Source organism: Uranotaenia lowii, chromosome 2, assembly GCF_029784155.1.
Source record: "Uranotaenia lowii strain MFRU-FL chromosome 2, ASM2978415v1, whole genome shotgun sequence".
NCBI classification, from domain to species: domain Eukaryota; kingdom Metazoa; phylum Arthropoda; class Insecta; order Diptera; family Culicidae; genus Uranotaenia; species Uranotaenia lowii.
Genome location: NC_073692.1, coordinates 338028809 through 338053282, shown reverse-complemented (window position 1 = coordinate 338053282; position 24474 = coordinate 338028809). Strand labels below are relative to the sequence as shown.

General features: G+C 34.6%; 1 protein-coding gene across 1 annotated transcript in view; it reads left to right on the top strand.

Annotated features, from left to right (window-relative positions):
• Window positions 1-24474, top strand: part of LOC129749068 (E3 ubiquitin-protein ligase goliath-like) — a 227129-nt gene that overhangs the window by 159265 nt on the left and 43390 nt on the right. The window contains exons 5-7 of the mRNA XM_055743909.1: window positions 20020-20155; window positions 20225-20342; window positions 20758-20829. Of these exons, the coding sequence (XP_055599884.1) occupies window positions 20020-20155; window positions 20225-20342; window positions 20758-20829 (326 nt within the window). The remainder of the gene's footprint in view (window positions 1-20019; window positions 20156-20224; window positions 20343-20757; window positions 20830-24474) is intronic.

Here is a 24474-nt window from a genome sequence, read left to right as displayed (position 1 = left end):
TCAATGAATGTCGGGTACTTAAGTATTACTGGGGGGCTGACCTCGGGCCACACTTGACAAACGATCATTTGTGCAGTGCAAGTCATAAAATTCTATATTCAATTAAGCAGAACCGCAACGTCGTAGGGGTAAGTGCCTGAAGAGTGTGTGTGTTTGTGTGGGTTAAGACAGTTGTGGGGGCACATGAGAAGTTAACGGGTTCGAGATCGTGATGACTTGCTGCTGCAGGGGAGCGTAGATTGAATGACTATCTTTGAGGTCGATTTTGTTTCCTGAATATGGTCGTCCGTAAACAACATAACGGTGAATGCCTCATGATGAATTTAAGAAATTAATTCTCGGGTAACTGAAATAAATTTAATCAGCTTAACGACTGATAACGTTGTATGAATCAATTTGTAACGATACCATAATCCAACTTATTCCAACCAAAAATAGGGATCAAATCGGATTTATAAGAGAATTGTAAACAAACACTTGTAGCATACATACATACTCTACACTCTACACTAATTACATTAGAGATATTTTTCGTCCATAAATCGCTATCGTCTTTGTCTCAGCAAATGCATATACACAGCCAATTAGCAGGAATCTTTCCCTGTTGTCGCATAATTTTCCCATGAGGTCAACCATAACAGAAAACACATCAAAGAACGCAAACCGATGATGCCGCAATCGCAAAACGAAACGAAGCAAGAAAGTACTGGAACTGTTTTTGAGCCCACCACACCGGCATACCTTAGAAAATAGACATGATAATACAACGCAAGTCAGCAAGCGAAAAAAAAGAACGGCTCATGCAGTTGACATAACAAGCCAGTGAGTGTCCATCACTGTCAATGTCAAACAGCCGGCAGGGTCTATTCTCACTAAGTTCCTACCACATCGAGTCTAGTCAGGCCTCAAATACCAAGTGCAGTAGCTAGCTCTCTACTTCTAAATAAGCTTTTGCCAGCGTTAGAGATAGTGATGCAAATGTGTAGAGGGATAGCTAATGATGCGAGATAGGGAAAAATAAAATAAATAAAAACTGACTCTAGACTATGGACAAAGTACGTAGGCAGCAGCGTAGCGCATTGCATAAATGATGAGACATCGGTGAAAAAATCCTTGAAAGGAATTTATTTCCTGCATCGACATCGAAAAAAAAAAAATAATAATAGAAAATCGAAAATAGAAATTCATATTTTGTAAAAGTATTTAACTCGATTTTATCGTAGAAATTGCCTATTTTTTTGAAAGTTGGGTGGCACTTTCTAACTGGAATAGCATTTCTTCAAATCGATCGATGCGCACTCTGGAATCGATATTGCGTACTGTTGGAAAAATTATTCAACATACGAAATCGAGTGTCCAGTCAGTATGGTCAGTGGTATTAATTCATGAAAAAAGTGACAAAAACAGTGCTCATAAACTAGTGGGGGTAAAACCAGCACCCCGTAGGCACCTGAAATAAATAGTTTATTTTCTAATAATAAACTAAACTGATTTACACCCAAAAACCGCTCAATGAAAGATTTATTTATTCTGCACGATGCAGATAAGTATGGCAGTTTACCGGTTCAAAAGATTTTACCGAAACAATTTCCAAAATATGAAATTAAGGAACTAGACATTATATATACCTATCACCTGACACACAAAATTACACTAAAATTTAGTGATAAGCTCAAGTGATGTTTAATGTTTAGGAGGCCGTCCACACTCCTCGTGGACAGTTAAGTGGGAGGGAGTTGGTTCGGTAGAGGGGAGGGGTGCCACATGTCCAGGGTTTAAATAACATTTTTAAAGAATTTTTATGGATGCTTTTCCATATAACAGGAAGGTTCTCAATTGCCCATATCTTGAATACATGGGATTTCTATTGTCTTTTTAAGACATAAACACATCAAATGGCTAGTTTTCTGACTTGATTTATTTCCCTTCATGTGACACCTCTACTCACAAGTTTAGAGCTAGCCACCTTCTTCAGCGTATCATCCTGTAATGTGGTCCTCAGGATTCCAAAAGTCTTGGATGCACTTTTAACAGAAGCCCTACCACGATAGCCTCTTTTGCAAGGGTAAGGGTCCATCTACCATGGATAGTTTTCCTTTGGTACTTACTAGGCATCTGAAATAAGAGAAAATATGTTTTAGTAACCTAACTATCGCAAACTAAATATGCCAGGCTTACCTCATATTTTTAAGAATGAAATTTGTACCACTTTTAAGATTTAACCCAAGCAACCAAAAGTCTCGTTAAAAAGGTCGAACACAGCTTAATCAGCATAATCAATGTGCTGAAGTTCGTTTTATTCAGCCCAAAATTTAAGTTCTTATTGAAACTTTAAAGTTCCATTACAGATTTGAACGGCCTTCTATTCAGCCCACAAGTAAACGTTTAATCAAATTCTCCTCTCCTCTCTTACTTTGGTCACCACCAGCCCATGTGGTGCTGCCGGTTTCCAGGCATTCATCTTTATTCATCCCATCACCTCCCTCAATTGATCTTACTTAATTGCTTTGTTTTTAACTTTGTTCGATACATGCCAGCCCGCCCGCCAGTTCTGCTACACAATTATTTTATTCGCTTACTCAAGCGATTAAACAACCTAATGGAAAAAATTAGTACTGGTACCAGATTTGAACCCGATCCTCCGAGATGATAGCCAATCACGCTGCCACGACGCCACGCCTAGATGTTGCCTTACCGGCAGCTAAAATTCGAAGTGGTTATAAGCTTCCTAGAATACCCGCAAGGGCAGCCAGCAGCAGAGACGCATGTTGATTATGACTAAGAAGCATTACGAAACGGCGTATAAATAAATCATCCTTTAAAATAATATCGGTTTAAAAAAAATGGAATTCCTTGTTTATAACTATTAAGGTTAAAATTATACAAATTCTTGAGTTTATCTTGAAATTTAATTAATGAATTGCTTCAACTGACTTTCAATGTGTGATAAATTCGTGGTAAGTAAATACAGTTGGACGAAATTTTTTAAAGTCAAAATATTTACATCTTTCAAAAACAATCATTTGCGAGTTAGCTTTAAGTTGTTCTGAGTTGAAGTTTCAATATAAATTATACATTTCAACAATTTCCAAGCTCCAAAAAATGATTTATTTATTATATGCCCTTATGTGATGTTCGTTCACATTTCATATTCATGAAATGGCTGACATGTCTCGAAATAGGCTGTTTGAGGAACTTTTTGGAACTTCCAGTCCATAGAAGGCTATTTGAGAACCAATTTGTAACTTTTATTTTGAATAATGCGATTGACATGTCACAAAAAAAGCTATTTGAGGAACTTCTTGGAACTTGAAGTTCACAGATGGCTATTAGAGGATCTTCTTTGAACTTGGAGTTCACAGAAGGCTATTTGAGACCTAATTTGTAACTTTTATACTGTGTGGATGCGATTGACATGTCACAAAAAGGCTATTTGAGGAACTTCTTGAAACTTGAAGTCCACAGAAGGCTATATGAGAACTAATTTGTAACTTTTATACTGTGTGGATACGATTAACATGTCACAAAATAAGCTATTCGATGAACTTTTTGGAACTTCAAGTCCATAGAAGGCTTTTTGAGGAACCTTTTGTATCTTTCATGCTTACATTTGAGAAAATTCGGTACCAAATCCCTTTAGAACCTTTGTTCAGCGAAATTCGAACTTTGGCGGCACGAGTTTTAGTAGATAAGAGACTTTTGGTTGCTTGGGAACTTACCTCAACTCGAATCTCAGCGATAACCAACAAGAAAAGATACCAACTGCACACCAACAACGACGGATTTGGAACTCTTTTCACAAATTAAACCTTAAATTCTACTTGCGAAAAATTACAGTCGATTGCGCATCAACGGCACTCCGGATTGTTTTGTTTATTATTTTGACGTTTGATGCTGCACGATGAGTTTGATGTTCATCAATATGTCTAAAATTACAAATACTAACATGTTTAAAAACACTGAAAGTCCAGGTTTTCTAGTAAAACTCCAACGGTGACGATTTTACCCCCGGTTCTCCTATCAAAAAATTCAATTTTTACTCATATAAAAGTTACTTAAAAATTCTGCAAAAAATCATGCTTGAGTTTTAAACCAAAACGAAGCTTTTAAGACCCCAGAGTTTGAGAAATTCAAAAGTGATCAGAAATCGGCTCAGTCTAATGTATAATCCCTTATCTAGGAAGCTGTCTATAGTCTGCCTTGGCTTAGGTTTCGTCGTCCATTACCACGCAACTAGCGCTAGCAACTCTTCTGTTCGTCACTGTGGCTCCCGGCTTTCGATTTCCCCCATATCCAGGCTTCCTAGTTGTCGTCGAACGTTCCCCGAACACTTTTATAACTTTTAGGATAGTTGATTTGACCACATTCATCAATTTGGCTATTTCTGCGAGCATGTAGTTTGGATTTTCACGACGCTTATACATAATTTTGATTCGTAGTGCTTTAAATGTGAACGCCATTTTGATTACTAAATGGTCTAATGTCAAAATCCAAATAGAAGCATCATTCTACAAACCTAAAAAATGAGGGGTGTTCAGTTTTTGCCACTCGACCGATGATCTTTAAGGTGCTCATACTCTACCGGATCTTGCAGGATCGACTGTCCTTGGGGACGTTTTTCAAGGGTCACATGTCTTGAGTTGCCTGTTTAACTTTGTAAAGAGCCCACTTCTCATCCGTGGTTGCCTCAGTGGTCTTTACTCTCTTGACTACAAGAAGGTGGAACTACTTCACGATGCCATAAATTTCCCTAAGAGGTGATTTTTTCGGCTTTCAGGCCGTATAGGGAGAAATACGGATTTTCACACAACACAAATGACAGCTTTACCCGATCAGCCGAATCAAACCTGACAAGAAATACGACACATTTTAGTCCCTGATGACGATCCTATATGGATTTAAACGTTGGAATGTTAAATAAATAGTCGTTTTTGCTATTTGAACAGACTGAAAGCCAAAAAATCACCATAAATTCAAGTAACTGTTGTTAAAAGGTCTGTATCGGAAATGTTCATATTATAACCACACATCTTCATTACAAGTCGGATACTTCCCGGGGTGGAGTAATCCGCCCAAACCTGCTACGTGTTTGGGAGTATCATTTTTAAATATTATTTGGAACAGAACTATAGGTTGGAGGCTAGAGCTAGACGGAAATTATATATTATGTACTTCGCTTATATACATCTATGAAATTTCTCATTAAAGCACTTACTTGATGATTCAAACAGCAACAGCTTTGTTCGAATCAACTTCATACACATGGTCTTGAGCTGTCAAACAGCCGCTATCAAGAGAGGGTACGGAGAAAACTCAAACGAAACATCACTCCTAATGCCTGTCCGATTATCCAAATCAATAAGTTGCAACCTCTCCTCTCGTGTATGTTGTATATACAGCTGGCTCGAAATAATTGTTTTGATAACTTCACAACCGGCACTTCCCATTCAAGGAAAAAGCAGCAATCACTTCGGCAACATTTCGGTGCCCGGTATGGGAAACTGCCTTGATTGAACTTTCACTTTCGTCGTCGTGACCGCCATATTGGATATCACCACGCTGCTGATGCCGACAATAATCGATTTCGGAATGATGGCTTTCCATAGATAGATGCATATGAAAAGTGGTTGGTGGGTACCCTTAATCTATTTTCGATTGACTTTTATCGAAAAGAGGAGAGTGATGGGCGCGCTTTTCAAAGTGATTACCGCAGTTATGAAGTAATGATGGAAATTAGCTGTGAACTTTGGCCGCAGGTAATTGAAAAAGTTTTGCATAGTGATTGGGTAATTTTGTTGGAAACTGTGGTGAGTGCTCCCTAAATTTGGTGTTTTGTAATAAGTCGTCTTGTATCTCAATTCTACTAAAAGTAAAAAATCAACATAAAAGAGATAGTATCTACTGCAATGTTTATTCAGCTTGAGCATGCAAATCAGCCCCAAGAGAGATACCCTTAATACAAAACAAACGTGAGAGCCCTTCACTCGATTCGACCCTGTCAAGTAGTAAGGGAGACACTTAGAACTCCTTGAATATGAAAGAGGCAACATACATTTGTTGTCGTATTATTGTGAACTACAGATGGTAGGTCTCCATCCGTTTTTTGCATATCTAGCCAAACAGAGTGAGCTCTTCTATTTTATTGACTTACTGCATGTGGTTTCTTTAGAATTTTGCATCGCGTTGTTGTAGTTTCAATTTGCAAGTTATGGTTTCACGGCCAAGTTTGCATGTTTACCTACTCGGTGACGACGTTCAGGGTCAATTTTGTTTTGCTTTTAGTTCGAACTGGTGTGGAGGTATGAAGAACTATTGTAGAAGGAAACCTTCTGGTTCTACACAAGGAGAATTTAAAAAATAAATGTAAAATTTACCGAGTAACTAACTAGGGTATTTTTTTCCAACCCTCTTTCGAGGTAAATTTTACCTTTTTTTCATTCACTTAGCAAAATTGTACCTTTTCTCCTTTTTACCTTAAAAAGGAAAATTTTTGCTTTTTCGGATTCACTGGCCGAAAGGTACATTCTAGCAGGAATGGACCTGATTTTAAAGGTAATTTTGATTTTTTTTTCATTCCACCTATTTAAAAAGTGAATGTTAGTTGCTCTGGATGGACACCATTGGAATCAAAAAATAAAAAACCAAGACACACATTCATTGAAAATTTGATTTTTCTTAAGAAAAAGACTATCGTTACCGGTTGTACTCCATTTACCCGAAAACCATTGCCCAGAATGAAAAATCCCCAGAATTTCAATCGCCAGAAAGAACCATTCCCCAGATTTTTTTCCCCCAGACGAACCATTCCCCAGAAAAAATTTCGCCAGAATGTACCATTTCCCAGAAATTTTTTCACCAGAATGAACCATTTACCAGAAATTTTTTCGCCAGAAGAACCATTTCCTAGAGAATTGAAAACATTTATCCTTACTAGAAATTAATAAAAAAAAAAGAATTGTTAGACAAAAATGGGGTTTCATAACTTAATTATTTTGCGGCAAAGCCGCAACCAACGAGGATGAAGGGGCTGAGGCGGCACAAAGCCACCAAAGCTCCCAAATCCGAGGTGGCCGCCGACCCGCCGTCGGAAGCGGCGGCCCCATTACATTGGTCTAGGTCTGCTGGGGCTTCCTAGGTCTGCGTGAAAGCTAGGGGTGATCTCTTAGCCCCGTCCGCCACGCGACAGCGTGAAGGACAAAACGTCTTTCAAGTTCGAACGCGCAGCGTGAGGAGTCGGATACCAAAACGGTTTTTTAAAGGACCATGGTAAGCATTGAATCAATTAAAGTACCATAAACCATAAACAAAGCACAAAATTGGTTCTAAAATGAATTTAGTTGGAAAATTTCAAAGTTGTAGTTTCATTAAAAAAAATCATTTTGAGAAATTATTTTCGAATCATATGAAATTTACAAGAATTCATTAGAAAAAAAAAAACAAATAAAAATACAAGATAAAAAAAACTGGGATTTGTACCATTCTGGGAAATGTTCCATTCTGGGAAAAAAATTCTGGTAAATGGTGCATCCTGGGGAATTTTTTTCTGGGAAATGGTTCATTCTGGGGTTTGATTTCGGGTATTTGTCATTCTGGGAAAAATTCATTCTGGGCAATGGTTTTCGGGTAAATGGGATACAATCATCGTTACCATAAAATACATAATTATGGTTTTGCACACTTCTTTGGAAATAACCCAGCAAACATGAAATCATATCAGAAATGATATCTTAAGTAGTTTACAATGGTGTTGCGAATCGCAGTTCCAACTACACAGTGCAAAGATCGTATAAAATGTCGTCTGAAGTAAGTTTAAATTGGCTATGATAAAAAGTCCGCCATATTTGTAAATTTTGAAATGATTTCGTTCCCGTGCGGGCTTCAAGTGAGAAAATCATCATAAGGGCTGTCCCAACGGTAGATGCAAAACACGGTTTTCGACCACGCTAAAACAGTCCGTCTGGCACCGGTGGCGTAAATTGCTGTTTTAGCACAGTTATCGATTTCAAAATTTCTAACAGTTATACGCCTTTGTTCCAAATTCATGCAAATTTCGAACAGGATTTCAAAACATACGACAGACCGATTTAGACATTTGGGGTTCACGGTGAGAAAATTTTAGCCAATGACGATTATTATCACACATGTTTGGGTAGCATTGGGTGTAATAATTGTTTCTTTTTGAGAAATTATTTGAATGTTTTTTCCCGCCAAAACCGGTCAATACGTAACATAAATTGAGAAAACATGTTAACAAAAACCGTATCAAGTAAAAAAATGTATGTCACACTATTCTAGACTTCATATTTTAATAAATAGCTTTTGGCCTCAATGAATTAGTGAGCCCAAACAGCGTTTCTCGAGTTCAAACGTTATATGACTAAGAAAAGGAAAATAACAGAAGCATCCTAATGAAATTAACGCAAAACAACAATAAACTTTAAAAAAAATTAAAAAAAATTAATATCAGTGTAATGACCGATTTTTGTCAAAAGTTGTTAACAATATTTATAATCTACACGAACAATATATCATAACATTGATGTTCGATAACATTGACTAAACTGACAAGATTCTTAGAAAAAATCCCTTTCAGTTTCTGGCTAAAAAAAACCGATATCGGTCGAAGTCAATTGGAAAAAAAGGTATTCAATCGTCAATCCATTTCTCCTTGTTTCGAACAAACATCATTTAAAAGACTTTATGTTAATGAAATTCTGGTAGAATAATGACTCAAAACTTAGCAATTTTTCTAATCAAATGAGTTTTTTCTTCTCAATTATTGAGTGTCTGCAATAAAAGTGTACCCGTTTTAAATTTGCCATCACACCGGTGGAGAGCGCGTGTTTTAGCCGATTTCAAAATTTAAAATTGTGCACAAACCGGTATACTTAAAATCAATATTTACACCTGAACCGTTGCAGGTTCTCTAATGTTCTCTCTGCAATCAGCAGGGCTTCCAGATGGCTAAATATCAGATAGGATTTGAGTAATATTGACCAATAAGAGTACTAGAACTAGAACTAGAAAATATCGTCGCTGGGAAAGATTTGAAAGCTGTGAGAACAAAACCTTGCGCTCTCTTGCATTCTTCCGATAGGTACGAATAAGAGGCGGTATGAATAAGAAAATAGCAATTGCTTCGATAGCTTTTACTTAGCTCGAACTTTAGAATGGCAAAATTTGAAAGCATTTGCTCAACTAGATATGAAAAAGCAGAGTAGAACATTTACTTTCAACCAGCTCCGGACGAAAAATATGCTTGCCATTCGGAGTATTCGACTCACAAAACTGCTCGAAAATAGCAAAAGCAATTACTTGAGCTTTATTCATATCAGCCAAGGTGTCGGAGAAGGCCCAATTGGTGTACACTGTACACACTACAAAAAAAAATCTGTAAAATCACATCACATGAGATGTAAATAAAAAGAAGCATCATATATGACGGAATTTTCAGTGCTAGTTTGAAATTACACGCCAGTACAATTTTGCTACGTGTAAAATAAAAGTGATGTAAAACTTTGCAACGTGTAAAATCAAAATGATGTAAATTATAAAATCACTGAATACTGGAATAAAAACTTTCCAATTGAATTTTTTTTTTATTTATTTAATCGTTAATATGATTCAATAATGGAATTTTCTCATTTCCTAATAAAAAATAAAATCTTTCTATAATTAATATAATTCATTTTATTAAACGGCACTTCCAGATCCGCATCAAAGATCTCCAGCAACCAGCAAGATGGATTAACTCACTCGCGGGAAAACTGCTTCAATAAAATATTATAAAATATTATATATGGTGCACGACTTGACTTAACACTTTGTTGACATTTGTGTGTGCCTGTTTTTGACAGTCTGTATTTTTACATGGCATTAACGCGTTCAGGGTTTTAAAATATTCATTGAATATTAATTCAATGTCCTATAACATTCCATGTCGTATAATTTTAAGAAATTTTTATTTCAGTGCTGTTAAGAATTCTGTGTGACCAGAAAAAAGTTGTTAAATTACATCACATATGATGTTAATAAAAAAAACATCACATATGACGGAATTTTCAGTGCGAGTTGAATATTACACGCCTGTAAACATGATGGTTACAAAGAGAACATGACGATGATTTTCTCACTTTAAGCCCGCGTGGAAAAAAAATTATATAAAAAATTACGAACATGGCGGAATTTCTATCGTATCCGATTTAAACTGACTTCAGGCGACATTTTATACGATCTTTTCACTTTGCATTTGGAATAGCGATTCGGATCACCCTTGTAAACGACTTCAGTTATCATTTCTGATACGATTCCTTGTTTGCTGGGATGTGCCCAGCCTCCTCCGTTCGACTCATCCGGCCAACTGGTAGTTAATATTGATCGTGACTGTTCCGAGAAAATTCTGGAACCCTATCTGGGCAATCTGTAATATTAGCAAAATATTATTATAAGGAACTACCATAGCTAAATAAAATTTATGGCTACCCAAAGCAAGTAAAAGTTCCATATCGAGGTACCATAGAAGCTTCATCAGCTTTTGCAGATGCTGTGCTGTGCAGGATGCTAATCAGCCTTAAATTTAAGAAATTAAAGCTACTTCAAAGTTCATTCCAATGGCCGAAGAGAATGCTATTCAGCCCCTAGGAGAATGTTGAGAACCTTCTACGCGCCGAAAAAAATCGTAGATTTGTCTGTGATCTCGGCAACCTTGCTGCTAGGCATGAAAAGTAGTCATGCACACGGAAAATAAAAAAAAGGTAAAATTTACCGAGAAGCGTGGTGATTTTTTACCTTTTACCTTTTTTTTATTCACCTAGCATAAAGGTAAATTTTACTTTTTTTTCAATTCACCTAGTCAAAAGGTTAATTTTACCTTTTTAACATTCACCAAGCAAAATAGGAAATAATACCGTTTTCCGATTCACTGATTTAAAAGTTAAATGCAAGTTGATTTGGTTGGTTCTTTTAATAAAAATAACACCAAAACAAAAAGTATTAAAAAATTGATTTTTGTTTCAGGTAAAGGTCAACTTCACCTCGCTACGAAGTGAGTTTTACCTGTTTTGAGTTTACCATTTTTTTCTAGGTGAGTTATTTTTTTAAATTCAGGTCAATTTAGGTGAACTTTACCTCGCAATGAGGTAAGATTTACCTTTTTTGGATTCACCTTTTACCTCGGTGAATTTTTCAGCTCGATCCTGGTAAACTTTACCTCACTGTGAGGTTAGTTTCACCTCGAAAAGGTAGAAGTTACCTTTTCGACTTCCACGAGCGTTACCCTTGCTATCTTGGCAAATTTTACCTTTTAATTATTTTTCGTGAAATATCTCGCTCAGCACCTGGCAGTGATGTCAATTAAATTTATTGTTTTTCAATACCAATAGACATACCCCTGTTAAACAGCTAATAACTTTTTTGTACATTAAGATACGAAGTTGCGGTCTTTGACAAAGTTGATCAGCAGAAAACTTTCTTTACCAAATTAAAAAATTGGCACAAAAACCATTAGCGGTTCCACAGAAGAGACAAAAATGATGTTGATTTTTCAGTACAAAATATTCAATTTTCCTATAAAAACCTGAAATTTCAAATTTACTCTTAAAAACGTTTCTTAAAAATTCTGCAAAAAATTATGGATGAGTTTTGCACTAAAACGAAGCTTTTTAGACCTCAGGGTTCCAGAAACTCAAAAATGACCCTAAATCGACTCAGTCTACTGCATACGCTATTACATATTTGCTGTGCCAGACTTTTATTTTCCGTTTCAATAAGTCACCTTAAAAAAATAGTTCCATGCAACAATTCCACCGTCGTAGGTACGTGCTTCATGCGAACGGAATTTTGTTGTATTTTTCTTCCACTTCTTGGGAACGTTTGAATTGTTTGGAGAATGCAAACGTATTGCTCTGCTCAGTCAATGACTGTGAACTCAGTTGACTTTTGCCGCACAGATCCAATAGACACTAAAACAAGTCTACGTAATAATTATTAAAAAAAAAGTGTGTATATAAAGATTAGTCCAACGAGTTAACCCATTTTGAACTGCGGTTTCAAGTTCATAACAGCCTCTTTTTCGAACCACAAATACTCCGATCATAATGGGTTTTCCTAAGGCAATAAATCATGCAAAGCATGTGGGGGGTGGTTAGGATTTTTTGTTGTATTTTTGTTTTTATTCCCCGTCCGGTATTTAACCGACCACTCTCTGACTTATCGATTGGCAACGTGTGCTTGGCCGGCTACGAGGGGTAATTTTGTTCCCTTCTGGTTGGTGATGCCTAGTAACTGTGAGAATGATCATTCACTTTTATTATCCCCAACCTCGTTCGCTCCAAAGTTCTCCTGCCATGCCTGCACACTACCTACTGGTCTTTGATGATTTCAAAACCAAGGGCGTGAGAACAGGAACTTTCGATTAGACGATTGAGTAAGTTTACTGCTGCTCTTTAGCTCTTCCGTTGTTTTTATTCTGATGGAGTAAAAATCAAAGGCACTACATCAATTAAGATACTCAAACTCATAAGCCTGTAAGTGGAAAGAGTCTTTGGAGTTTGGGTGTTTCCGCAATACTTTTATAGTTAGGTATATTTCTGCCTTGCAAGTTTGAAGTCTGTTTAGTTCTATTTTTACAATAATTGTGTTCGAGTTTAAAGAAATAAACCTTAAATTAAATTTTGCGACTACCGGTCATCAAAATTTTGAAATACACCTCTATAGTTACTTCAAATTGCCTAGGATCTAGATCACCGATTGCGATAATGAGTGATTTCTATTCACTGGGTGGCTAACTTTTTGCTCTTTGTCGAAAAAGGTTACAACAAATGCATTGTCAACTGACTGCAGCAACTATTATGATGGGTTTTGTGCAAGAATAGTTCCCTCCCCAGTCCGCAGTTTGATTGACGTACTGTTTTGCTTTCCAACGACACGATTCAATTATTTGGTTTCGTAGAGGTTGCTGAACTTTGACTGTGCAGCATGCCAGACCGATTGCCCAATTATCTGCGAAATCTAATTGCTGCCGTTGGTTCGTGCTTGTAATTATGCAGGTTTGGATTGGGTTATTGAATGATTGAATGATTCGACATCGGCTTGATTCGATGGTTTAACAATTTTTTTTATTGTTTAAGCAGATAGAAAACAAAACGTAACATTTCAAAGTATTTTTTTTTCTTCATGTAACAAACACTCAATTGTTAGAGTTTACCTAAAGGTTATAGTTTATCTAAGGTTGTAAGAATTTTTTCAGCACGTATACGGTCTATTTGTCTTAAAAACCTAGAAAAATACAGACATTTGATGTCGACATTGTCGACTAAAATCCGGGCAATATCCGGGCAAATTGGGTTAAAACCCAGGAATAACTCTTCAAAAATCAAAAAATAATACTTGAAAAAAAATTCTTCAAAGTTTATCAGTAGGTTTGAAATCGTATTTTAAGCTTTCAAAAAACCTTTTATTTATCATCGACAATGTCGATATCAAATGTTTGTATTTGATGTCTGTCTTTTGAAACTTACTCAAAACATTTCATTTTGGATGCATAAATTTAAAAAAAATTACAACACAATTCGTTTTTTTAAGTTTAATTTGAGAATGAGAATACACCCAAACCAAATCCGGGCTTTCCAATGAAATCCACGCAGCAGATAACGTTGGTTGTCGAGTAGGTATAATTTGCACTAATGTGCATGAATCTTATATATTAAAATGAAGGCGTTTTCTTTGTATCATAAGTTGCCAGAATTTTTCCGAACCGGGCAAATTCTAACAATTTTATCTAATGATCCGGCAAAATCCGGGCATTTCCATTCAAATTGTCAACCGAAAGTTCGAGCAATATCCGGGTAAATTTAGTCGAAACCACGGAACTATTGAATAAAAATCAAGGAAAGAAAGGAATAAAAATCAAGGAAAAGGAATAAAAATCAAGGAAAACCCACGGAACTTTTGAATAAAAATCAAGGAAAATCAAGATTTAAAATATTTTTTTCCTTCAATCTGGCATCAAAACACAGCAGCAGATTCTAAATCGTAGTTTTGGGTTCCAAAAAACCGGTCATTATTATTTAAAAAAAAAAGTTCTTTAAAAAATGGTTATTGGATGAAAAATCTCAAACTATTAAAATTCAATTTAAGTTTTTTTGCAATTCGAGCAACTAGGCCGAACCAGATTTTTTCTAAAATTTAAGTCAAATATCTGGACAAGTCCGGCTAAACCCGGGCAATCTTGTAAGCTTATTGTAACACTATCAGTCAAAGGTTGCCAGATTGCTCGGATTTATCCGGACTGACCCGGATATTTGACACAAAATTTGAGGAAAGTCCGGTCTGGCCCGGTTGTTCGAATTTCGTTGGAAAAGCCCGAATTTTTCCCGGGTTTACTCACCTGTTTTGGAAAATAATTAGTAATTATAATTTTTCATTTTCACGTCCAAAAAGGATTTTTTATGGCAAGTTTTTTCCAAATAATCATGACTTGTGTTTTGGAATCCTGAATTACGAATTAAAATCTGCTGATGTAGTGGATGAAAAAAAATTAGGAGTTTTTTTTTATTTGCAATTTGAAATGCACGAGATTTGCCAGGTTTTTAAATAAAATTGCCCGGATTTTTCCGGTCCGGATACGTCCGCAAAAAAAAATCCGGCAACCTATCACGTATAAACGGGGTTTGAAAATGATTTAAACGTTTCTACCCGAGGGTTTTTTTTTGGCCAAAAATGGTGACCCTTAAAGTATATGGAAAGAGGGCTCCCACAAAAAAAACGCATTTTAATTGCGTTTTTTCTCATCTCCTCTACCGATTATATCTGGAGTACCTCAGGGCTCTATTTTAGAACCCATTCTTTTCACCATGTATATCACCGATATACCAAATGGTCCAAGATTTTTTCAAATACCCATTTTAGCAGATGATGTACAACTCTATTCAGATTGCAACTTGACAGAACAATGCATTAATTTTCGAATCAAAGATGACCTCCAGTCTATCCATGCTTGGTCAATGAGAAACGCGTTGTCTCTGAATGTGAATAAATCGTATGCAATTTTTCTGAATAAGAATAGTTCGATGCAAATAATACCGAAAATTTGTAACACTCCGATTATAATTGTGTCAGAGGCTGTAATTTTAGGTTTTAAAATACATCCAACTTTAAATTTGATTCGTATGTACTTCAGCAGTGCGGGAAAATTTAGAACTGTTCGAGAACTCTTCGACTTCATAAAATATTTTTGAATACAGATATGAAGATCAAACTTTTCAAGGCTTTGATATTTCCTCATTTTATAGCTTGTGATTTTCTACTATCTCAAGTTTCCCTAACAGTTCTTAACAAACTTAGAGTCGTCCTCAATTCATGTGTAAGATTTGCTTTCAACCTCAACCGGATGGATCACGTTTCACATTTACAACTCGTTTGTTTGGATGTTCCTTGGAAAGTTTTTCTTAAATAAGATGCTGCCTTTTTATTTACAATCTTATTTATAGTAAAACCCCATGCCTCTATATAAAATTATCTCAGCTAAGAAGTTCAAGAGCTTTAAAATTTGTTATTCCTCGCCACAGATCAGAGCTGGATGGCAATTCGTTTTTGTTAGAGGTGTGAGTTATTGGTATGCCCTTCCTAATTCTTCAACACTGGAAACCTCGTTCGCAGTTTTTAAGATGAGAATAATTGAGCACTTCACAAATTAAGTTAGTTTTTAATTGTTCAAATATCTTGTTATAAGAAGATTAAAATAAGATTCAAGGCACTTGAATTCAATCAACGCACAAAATGTAATATCTTACGTTACAGAATAAAAAATGTTTAATAATAATAATAAAATTTCGACTATCGAACACCCACGAATTGATGTAAACGTTTTTTCTCTCGATGTTTACAAAAAAAAGCCCATAAGCGGATCCATAATGCAAAAATTTCCACAAAAAAATTTTCCGGGTAAATCTGGGCAATTTTGCATCTAAAAATCCAGCAACATTCGTGCTTTTGATTTCAAAAATCCTGTATAAGCAAATGGAGGCGTTTTCTTTGTAACACCATGATGTATAAACGGATGGTCAGAATGAGGTGAAATTCGGTATCCGAGGGTTTTTCGGGTCAGTGATGGTTTGTATAATAGCCTCGAGAATTTCTCTTTTTATGGAAGGGAGGCTCCCATACAAAATCATCTTTAAATTGCACAAAACTTGAACAACTTTTAGACGATTTTTATGAAAACTTATTCACGAGCAAGAATTCGTTCAAGATGTGTAGATGAAGTTAAACATTTTCTAATGATTTATTACGTTTAAGGTAAAACGAAGTTTACCGGGTCAGCTAGTTTTAAATAAAAATCCAATCAATGTTCGGGTGAAAATGGACGAAATCACGAAATTATTAAACAACATCATGAAAAAAAAACTTGAAATATTATTTTTGCATCACAATCCACAACACATTGGGTATACAATTTTTTTTTTCGTTTTTTAGGTTTCATGATTGTTTTGATAAAACTTGCTCGAAAAATTGTTTCCGGGCGCAAAAATGAAAAATAAAAATAACTCAATTTAAGTTTTTTGTATGATTTTGCTCTATGAATACATCAGTTCAGCTGCATCAGGTTTGCTCAAGTGAAGAGTAGGCTTTTAGATACCAACTCGTTATAGAAACAAATTGAAAAATTGTATCTATGAAGAAAATGGCCGCTCAGCTCAATAATGATGGAGTTTTTTTAATCAAATATTTTTAATCAAATTTAAATTTAAATACTTTTAATCAAATATTTTTATCAAATAATATTTAACAAATTAAGATTCAGTTTGTTTTCATGTAAGTATGGTTAGTTCAATTATCAATGATAGATTTCACTCAACACTGAAACATGTTTTAACTTATTAACTAAAGGCGATAGTCAAAATCTATGTAAATGTTCGAGTTCAGGAAAATTTCGGAAACTTCGAAATCTACCAAATTTGCATAGACACCAAAATGCTGTTTCCTTTTGTAATTAATTGAATTCTATATATAAATTTTCGAAATGGTAGAAGGTTTTTATTGAAAAAAAACAAATTCTTCTAAAAAACTCATTTGTTTGATTTCCCTATTTTGTTTGTATTTTCATATATATTCACCAAATATTATTGCATAGTTTTTTAAATTTTCAAATGAATTGAACGTATATCTATGTTAACTATTTTAATTTTTTGAGATATTTTATAATATGTTTGTGTTTGGTTTTTAAATATGAATTTTTGGTTTTTTGAAAACAAAATCTTCTTCAAATTTTGTTAAGAACTAGCTGATTGAGGCCACCCTGGCTCGGGTTTACATTAATTATAAATCAATATGAATCGTTTGACTATTCGAAATTTTGGAAGATTTACATTCATCATTATAAGAAATCGGCCCAAGTTTTGCCATGTAAGTTTCGTTAGTCTTTTTATAGTTTTCATTGAGAGTGTTCACTTTGTTTATCGTTTTCAAATTAAGGAAAAAATTATTCTTATGAGGTTTTGATTTAAAGAAATTTGAAATAATTTCTCTTGAATGCTTATTCATCCTTTCACGAAAAACATTTTTTACATCCATCATTTTCTACGAACCTTGAATAGATTTGGCCCTATTTTTTTTCTTCAAAAGATAAAACTGTTTTTAATCTTTCCTATCTTCTATCTTATGAACATCTCTGTAAGAGATTATCCCATTTTTCAAGATGGATAATCTTCTTGTACATTTGTTTGTTTTAATTTTATTTACTCAGAAATTTCTAAAAAAGACTTCCGAACTCTGTTGATCCATGATAAAAACTTACTTTGCATGTTTTCAATTGTATGTGTGTATTTTTTCGCTTTTTTAATTTACACTGTTTTATCCTTAGTTTACTTTAAATGTTGAAAGCTCACTAAAAGTTTTTTGAAGTTATCGAAAACAGATCATCTCTGAACCGAAGTCACCTTCAAATTTTCTATTCTTGGGTACAAACATCATTAATAATTTTGAAGAGTAATCAATGTTGAATTCTAAGATATCATTTGTTTGAATTTGCAGTACTTAACAGTTTTACAATACATTTTTTTCAAAATTGGATGGTTGAATCGACTACATTGAACATCAACGACAGTTCAAAAGTTAGAAAATGGAAAACACAGTTTCTTAATTTTGTCCTTGTCAGGAACCAATATTTTAACAGCAAAAACACATCCAGAGTTTTAAATTTTAAACTATATGAAATGCGTTTGAAAGTTTATATGCGTGTCACTTTTTTTTTTATTTTAAATCATCGTTTATGAATCGATCATGAGTTTCAAGTTAATCTATGAAAAGTTTCAAAAATGATGGCAAGTAGCAACTTTCAAGCAAAATTTCCATGTTTGTAAAGTGCTTTATTTTTGCAACATTTACAACAAAACATGGAATTACATAATGTTGAATTTTGATACCGGAATGAGCCATTGTTAACATTTTTAAAAATTATAAAATATATAATGACAGTATATCTATTTTTTTTCCATAGAAAACTATCAACTGCATTTACATACGCTCGTAGCGCGTTCTTCTTAAAGCATTTCAAAAAACTTATTATCCAAAACTTATTAAAGATGTTCAACACTTTCTTTCTGGATTTGTTCTAAGTACTCAGCATAATCCATTGCTTGTTTCATTATTTGGGGGCTTTTAATACATATTTATCGCAAAAAAAAATTGGCACAGTTTAATCTTTTTTTTAATTTTTATTTTTTGCCATTTTATTTTTTATTTTTTTAGTTTGTTTTTTGAATATCTGACAATATTTATTTCGAGTATCCAATTACATTTCGATAGATTTTAATGTTATCTAGACACCAACCGATTTTTTTTTCCTGATAGTGCGTTGGATAAGGGAGTGTCTCCTCTATAATGTGGCAAAATTTCAGAGATGCCGACTTTTTTCTTGAAATTGTTCATAAAAAGACACCGTGAGCAAATAACGGCGTCAATGCTCTGTCTGTTGTTTGTGCCGTAGCCATTTCTTAAAAAATTTTTTTTGGCTGTTTCTGATAAGTTTTTCGATAGAAGGATTGAATTTTCAGCATTAACTATCGAAATTGCTCATTTATATTTGTATATAGATATTTTAAATGACATCAATCGCATTACGTGAAAGTATTTTTGTCTCGTTTGTAATGAGAGCAAAATTTTGGTCTCACCTCACAGATTGAGCAAGCACCTTGATCATTCAATCACCAAGTAAACTATGGTATGGTTTTTAAATCTAATGGTTTATTGTATCACATATCGTCACCTTTGAACGCTTGCTGATGCAACAATAAGTAATTAGAAAAATTCAGCCGAACCTAAACAATCGAAACTATTTGGACAATGATAGGTCTTCCTCCAGATGGTTTCATCGTTCAATCTGATACGAAAAACCGAACCTTATTGCGACGTATCCATAGATAATTAAACTCGCCCGTTCAAGAGACACTTCAGAATCGTGTTTGTAAATAATACATTGTTGATTACCCATTCTAGATAACATATGTACCCAGGCTCAGACACTATACTGTAATGGTGGTGAGACGACCTGTTTTATATATGTAGGTGCCGTGGTACTACTCTATCATCAATCGGGCATTCGTTATTTTTTCGCTTTTCAAATGACGCCGCGAAAGAATGTCTGTTTACAACCACGACGCCTCGTAGTAAACAACTAATTAAAATCCTCAACAGGTGTTAAGGGTGCGGAAAAGAGGAACAGAGGAAGGCATGAGTTTATTTGTCTAGTGGTTAATCATGAATCGAACTCAAGTCAATGACCAAGACCATCATTTGGGAAGAAATATCTTAATTTAAAAAAAAATGTTTTGGTTTTTAGAAAAGTGGTTTCGTGTGAAAAAAAATTTTTGTAAAAAAAATTAAAAGTTTCAAATACCCTTTGTGGGCTTTGAACTCAAAACTGGTGGCTCTCTAGGGCTCATTTATTACCCTTTACAATCGTTTCTAAATCATTTTTAGTAATTTTTTTAAAACTTGGAATTTGTCTCTTATTGCTTTCAGGAAACATAACTGCCGTCTTCACAACGCTAGCGAAAGGGCTCCAGCTGAGCGAACTTCTGGATCGTGAAAACTTCTCCGTCACGATGACTATTACAGAAGGCAGGAAGCAGTACAGATCACTAACGAGCATCAACAGGTATGTTTGCTCCTAATTTTTAAATTGTTTAATCATATCTTCATCATCTTTATTTTTCCATTTTTCTAGAACCTCGGTCCTGTTTGTGTCGATCTCGTTCATCGTGCTGATGATCATCTCGCTCGTTTGGCTGGTGTTCTACTACGTCCAACGGTTTCGGTATTTGCAAACCAAAGATAAACAATCGGTAAGCTGTTGTAGGACCTTCTTAGGTCGAGATTTGTACCCATATTTGCTTTTCGCGAGGTGTGTCTTATGAATCGTGACGACTCGAATGCTTAGCCGGCTTAGATTTGCTTTACGAACAGACACACCCTCCCTCGAACAGCCTATGAGAAGTGAATTACAGTACAACAACAACCGGTAAATCGAGGAATTGACACAGTTTGAAGCGAAAAAAACATACAGATCATAACCGTCTGTTGACTTATTACTTAAAATCACCATTTGTTTCCTTCTGATCTCTTTTCGAGTCACGGTTAACCGAATTGTTCAATTGTTGTAACCTACCTAGGCTGTTCTATTTTTTGACTGGCTTTTATTAATCCGAGTTTTTTTGTCTTTCTTCTCTTTCTATTTACACTCTTTTCGGACCGTTGCAGCGACGACTTTGCAATGTAGCAAAACGAATTATTGCCAAAATTCCTACCAAGAGTATTAAATCAGATGACAAGGTAAGTTGCACCGGTAATTAAGGTTAAGGTTGAAGAGTGTTTCATAATGTGTATAATTTTTGTAATTAGTCAATTCATAACAAACTGCATTTTGTTATCAACATTTCTATAATTGTATCTCCAATGGAAATGAAGAACAGATTAAAAAAATTACTTCAATCCGGCAGCATTCCTATTATGCATAAATATTTCACAAGCAAAATGTGAAAATGATATATTTCTTGAAGTAGAATTTAACATAAGCAAACACCAATTACACTCAAAGCAATATAAAAGTCTTCTTTTAAAGGCAAGTAAATTAAAAGGAATTGAACAAGATTTCTGAAATATTCGAAGTCCAACAGAATGGATGGCCAAACTCCTTAGATCGGCTTGTCCAGTGGAAGAGAGTGCTTTTTTTCGTCTGCTCTCCCCAAGCTTTGCGGGGAAGAATGAGTCGCACTGCAATCAACAGTGAGATTGTCAACTCATAAGAGTGAGCGAGAGCATTTACATCCATGGTTGCCGCATTAACAAATTTATCTAGAAAAGTACAAATTTTTGGACTCATTTTTTGAAAAGATACTGTACGTGCAGATGACAGATTTTTAAAATTTGTTACAGATTTGTACAGATTTTTGGCATTAGGTGTAATGTATAGTAGTGCAGCTTTAAATAAACCATGTAGTTATACAGACTTAATGAAATATTTGTAGTTTATTAGAGAGATAAGTTTCAGAGACTATAAATGGTAAACATATTCGAAATTGTATCTATTACATACAATGGAGTTGTAAAACTGATAAAAAAATGTGTTAATGGCACTGAGTTTTCATATATCGTTGGTACAGATTTTGGTACAGATTTTTTTCAAAAAAGTACAAATGAAATAGATTTTTTTTGCCCGAAACTACAGATTTTGATGTAGTTACACTGTTTACATCCGCTGATGAAGAGAATTTCCTTCTCAGGAAAATCTATTGCGCATTGTGTTGAGGAGAAATCTGAGAGCTAACATAGTTTTTTCTTGGTACGTTCTTAAGAAAAGACGCTGCTCTCCGAACCAGAGGTGCCAGAGCAGCCTGATTTTTCAAAAACTCTCGGATCGTCCTGATTTTTGAAAAAAAAAAAAACACCCAATCATCAAAAGAAACTGTAATAAAACAGTTCAACCTCTTAAACCGATGGTGATCTTCAGTTCAGATGGGTTTTAAACAGTGTTTTTGGAAATAAGCCGCAAGCCAGCCAACTTCTTATCTTTTTATCTCTTCTGTTGCATAAAATAAGGCGTCTGAAGCACTATTATTTTGCCTTCATCTATGCAATCTAAGAAGAGCTGAATTTTATTTACACCAAACTTCTGGTGTCCTGAAAATGCTGTTTTTTTCTTCGTGGTGTCCTGATTTTTTGACGAAATCACCTGGAACCTGTGCTCTGAACGCCATCTTTATCAATTATTTTTTCAAGAAAAAATCAAAATAGCAATCAACAGTGGGTCTGGTAGCCACAAGAACACATTTATCTTAAAAAGTACAGACTTATTCATTAATTTTTGGTACAGATTCATAAAGCAACAAAGTCAAATTTTAAGTATCATGCTAAGATAAGTACAGATTTCACCTTTTGAAATAAAAAACCATCAAAAGCGTTATGAAATAGACAAACGAAACCATGTCGTTTGAGAAGTGATAACAGTTAAAAGTAGTTTACGGATTTTAAACAAGTATTTGATGATTGAAAAATTGGGAGAACAGAACTAGTATCCACAGTCAAACAAAATTTAAAAAAAAAACTACAGATTTTGTTTATAGTTTCCACAGATAACCTTTTTTGATGTTGGTTCGATGTCGATTTTTCGATGATCTACAAAAACTTTAGTTTTTGCTGTTTTTAAAACTTTTGATGGTTTTGTTTCGATATAGTCAGATTTTGCCAGCATAAATTCCATTAAAAACGCTTTTAAGTGGCTTAAAATATTCAAGTTTTGTTAATTTCGAAAAATCTATACCCACTAAATTGCCCTCAGTTTCTTTTAAAAGAGAAATATTGACTAGCAGAAATTGAAGGAGGAGCATTCAGCTACCTAAAATACAGATTAGACGAAGTATAAGTTTGTAAAATCTAATGAATATCATGAATGAAAAAATGTGCGCCGGCCGATTGGAGGTACCTAGAATAAAGTAGAAAATTTTCTTACAAATTTTTTTTTATGAATTATCATAAGATTACCTTTAATTACTTCAAAGAAGTATTTAGATCAAACGAATGGTTTTTGAGATACAAGCATTTGTAACTGTCCCATTTCTAAAAGAACTAAGCTCTACATTAGACTGGCCCAAATTTGTATGGGATGATTTTTACAACATTTTTTTCAACGCGGCACCCCCTAGATTGGTGCATTTAGGTGAAAAAATGACTTTCTGAAAGTTTCAGGTAATTTGGTAGAAGCACAAGCTGGCGCAAAGGACTTAAAATTTGTATGAAGATTTTCGGCAAAATGTATGAAAAATCGACACACTTTCACTCTTTGTGTTCTGAAATATGTTTCCAGTATGCTAGAAAGCTCAGAATTTCAGAAATTGTAGTTCAAGCAATGACAAACAAGTTTGTAGAAGCTTGTGACGCAATAAGAGTTGACTGTGTTGAGTTATTTGCAATTTAATGTGTGATTATTTTCGCATTTCATTGATTATGTCAACTGGGGCAACATGCAACAATTTTCAATTTCAATGGCTTCTAAAAAACTGATGTTCACAGTTAATCCCTCCCATTATGCATCAAAAGTTTAAAGGATGATGGGACATCAAATTGGCGTAGTAAGAAAAATTATTGGTTTCTTTAGTTATTTTTAATTTTCTAAAAACATGCGATTTTCATCCTCCTTAGAAAATGGGGTAACTTGCAACAAACTTTGTTTTTAATGAAAAATCTTATAACAAGTATGGAAATTTATAGTTTTTAATATATTTGCGATGCCTATAAGACCATTGCGCATGAAAACACCAATTTTTGGTCCGTAAAAACTAATTTTCATATTTTTTCTGAAAATAAGGATGCTGCATACATTTAGGGGTTAAATAATGCTAAGAAAAATTCTTCAAGCTGAAATCATAAAAATATATGTTTGGATGAAAGAAATTTCAATGTTTACAAACGCGTGATGCAAAACATTCATTTTCCAGCACATGGAAATGAGATTTACAAGGCGTTTCTTTGATTTTCGTTTTGTTGCATTTTACTCCAGACACCGAACTGAATTATTAAAATATTTATTTAAAAAAATCACACATTCAATTGCAAATCACTCATCTCAGTCAACTCGCATCGCGTCACAATCTTCTACAAACTTGTTTGTCATTGTTTGAACTACAATTCCTGAAATTCTGAGCTTTCTAGCATACAGGAAACACATTTTAGAACACAAAGAGTGAAAGTGTGTCGATTTTTCATACATTTTGTCGAAAATCTCCATACAAATTTTAAGTCCTTTGCGCCAGCTCGTGCTTTTGCCAAATGACCTGAAACTTTCAGAAAGTCATTTTTTCATATAAAAGCACCAACCTAAGGGGTGCCGCGTGGAATATAAGGATTTGTTTTGTTATGGGCCAGTCTACTCTACATGCCCGAATATCAAGTAAATAATAAGGTTCTGATCCGGTTGCCCAG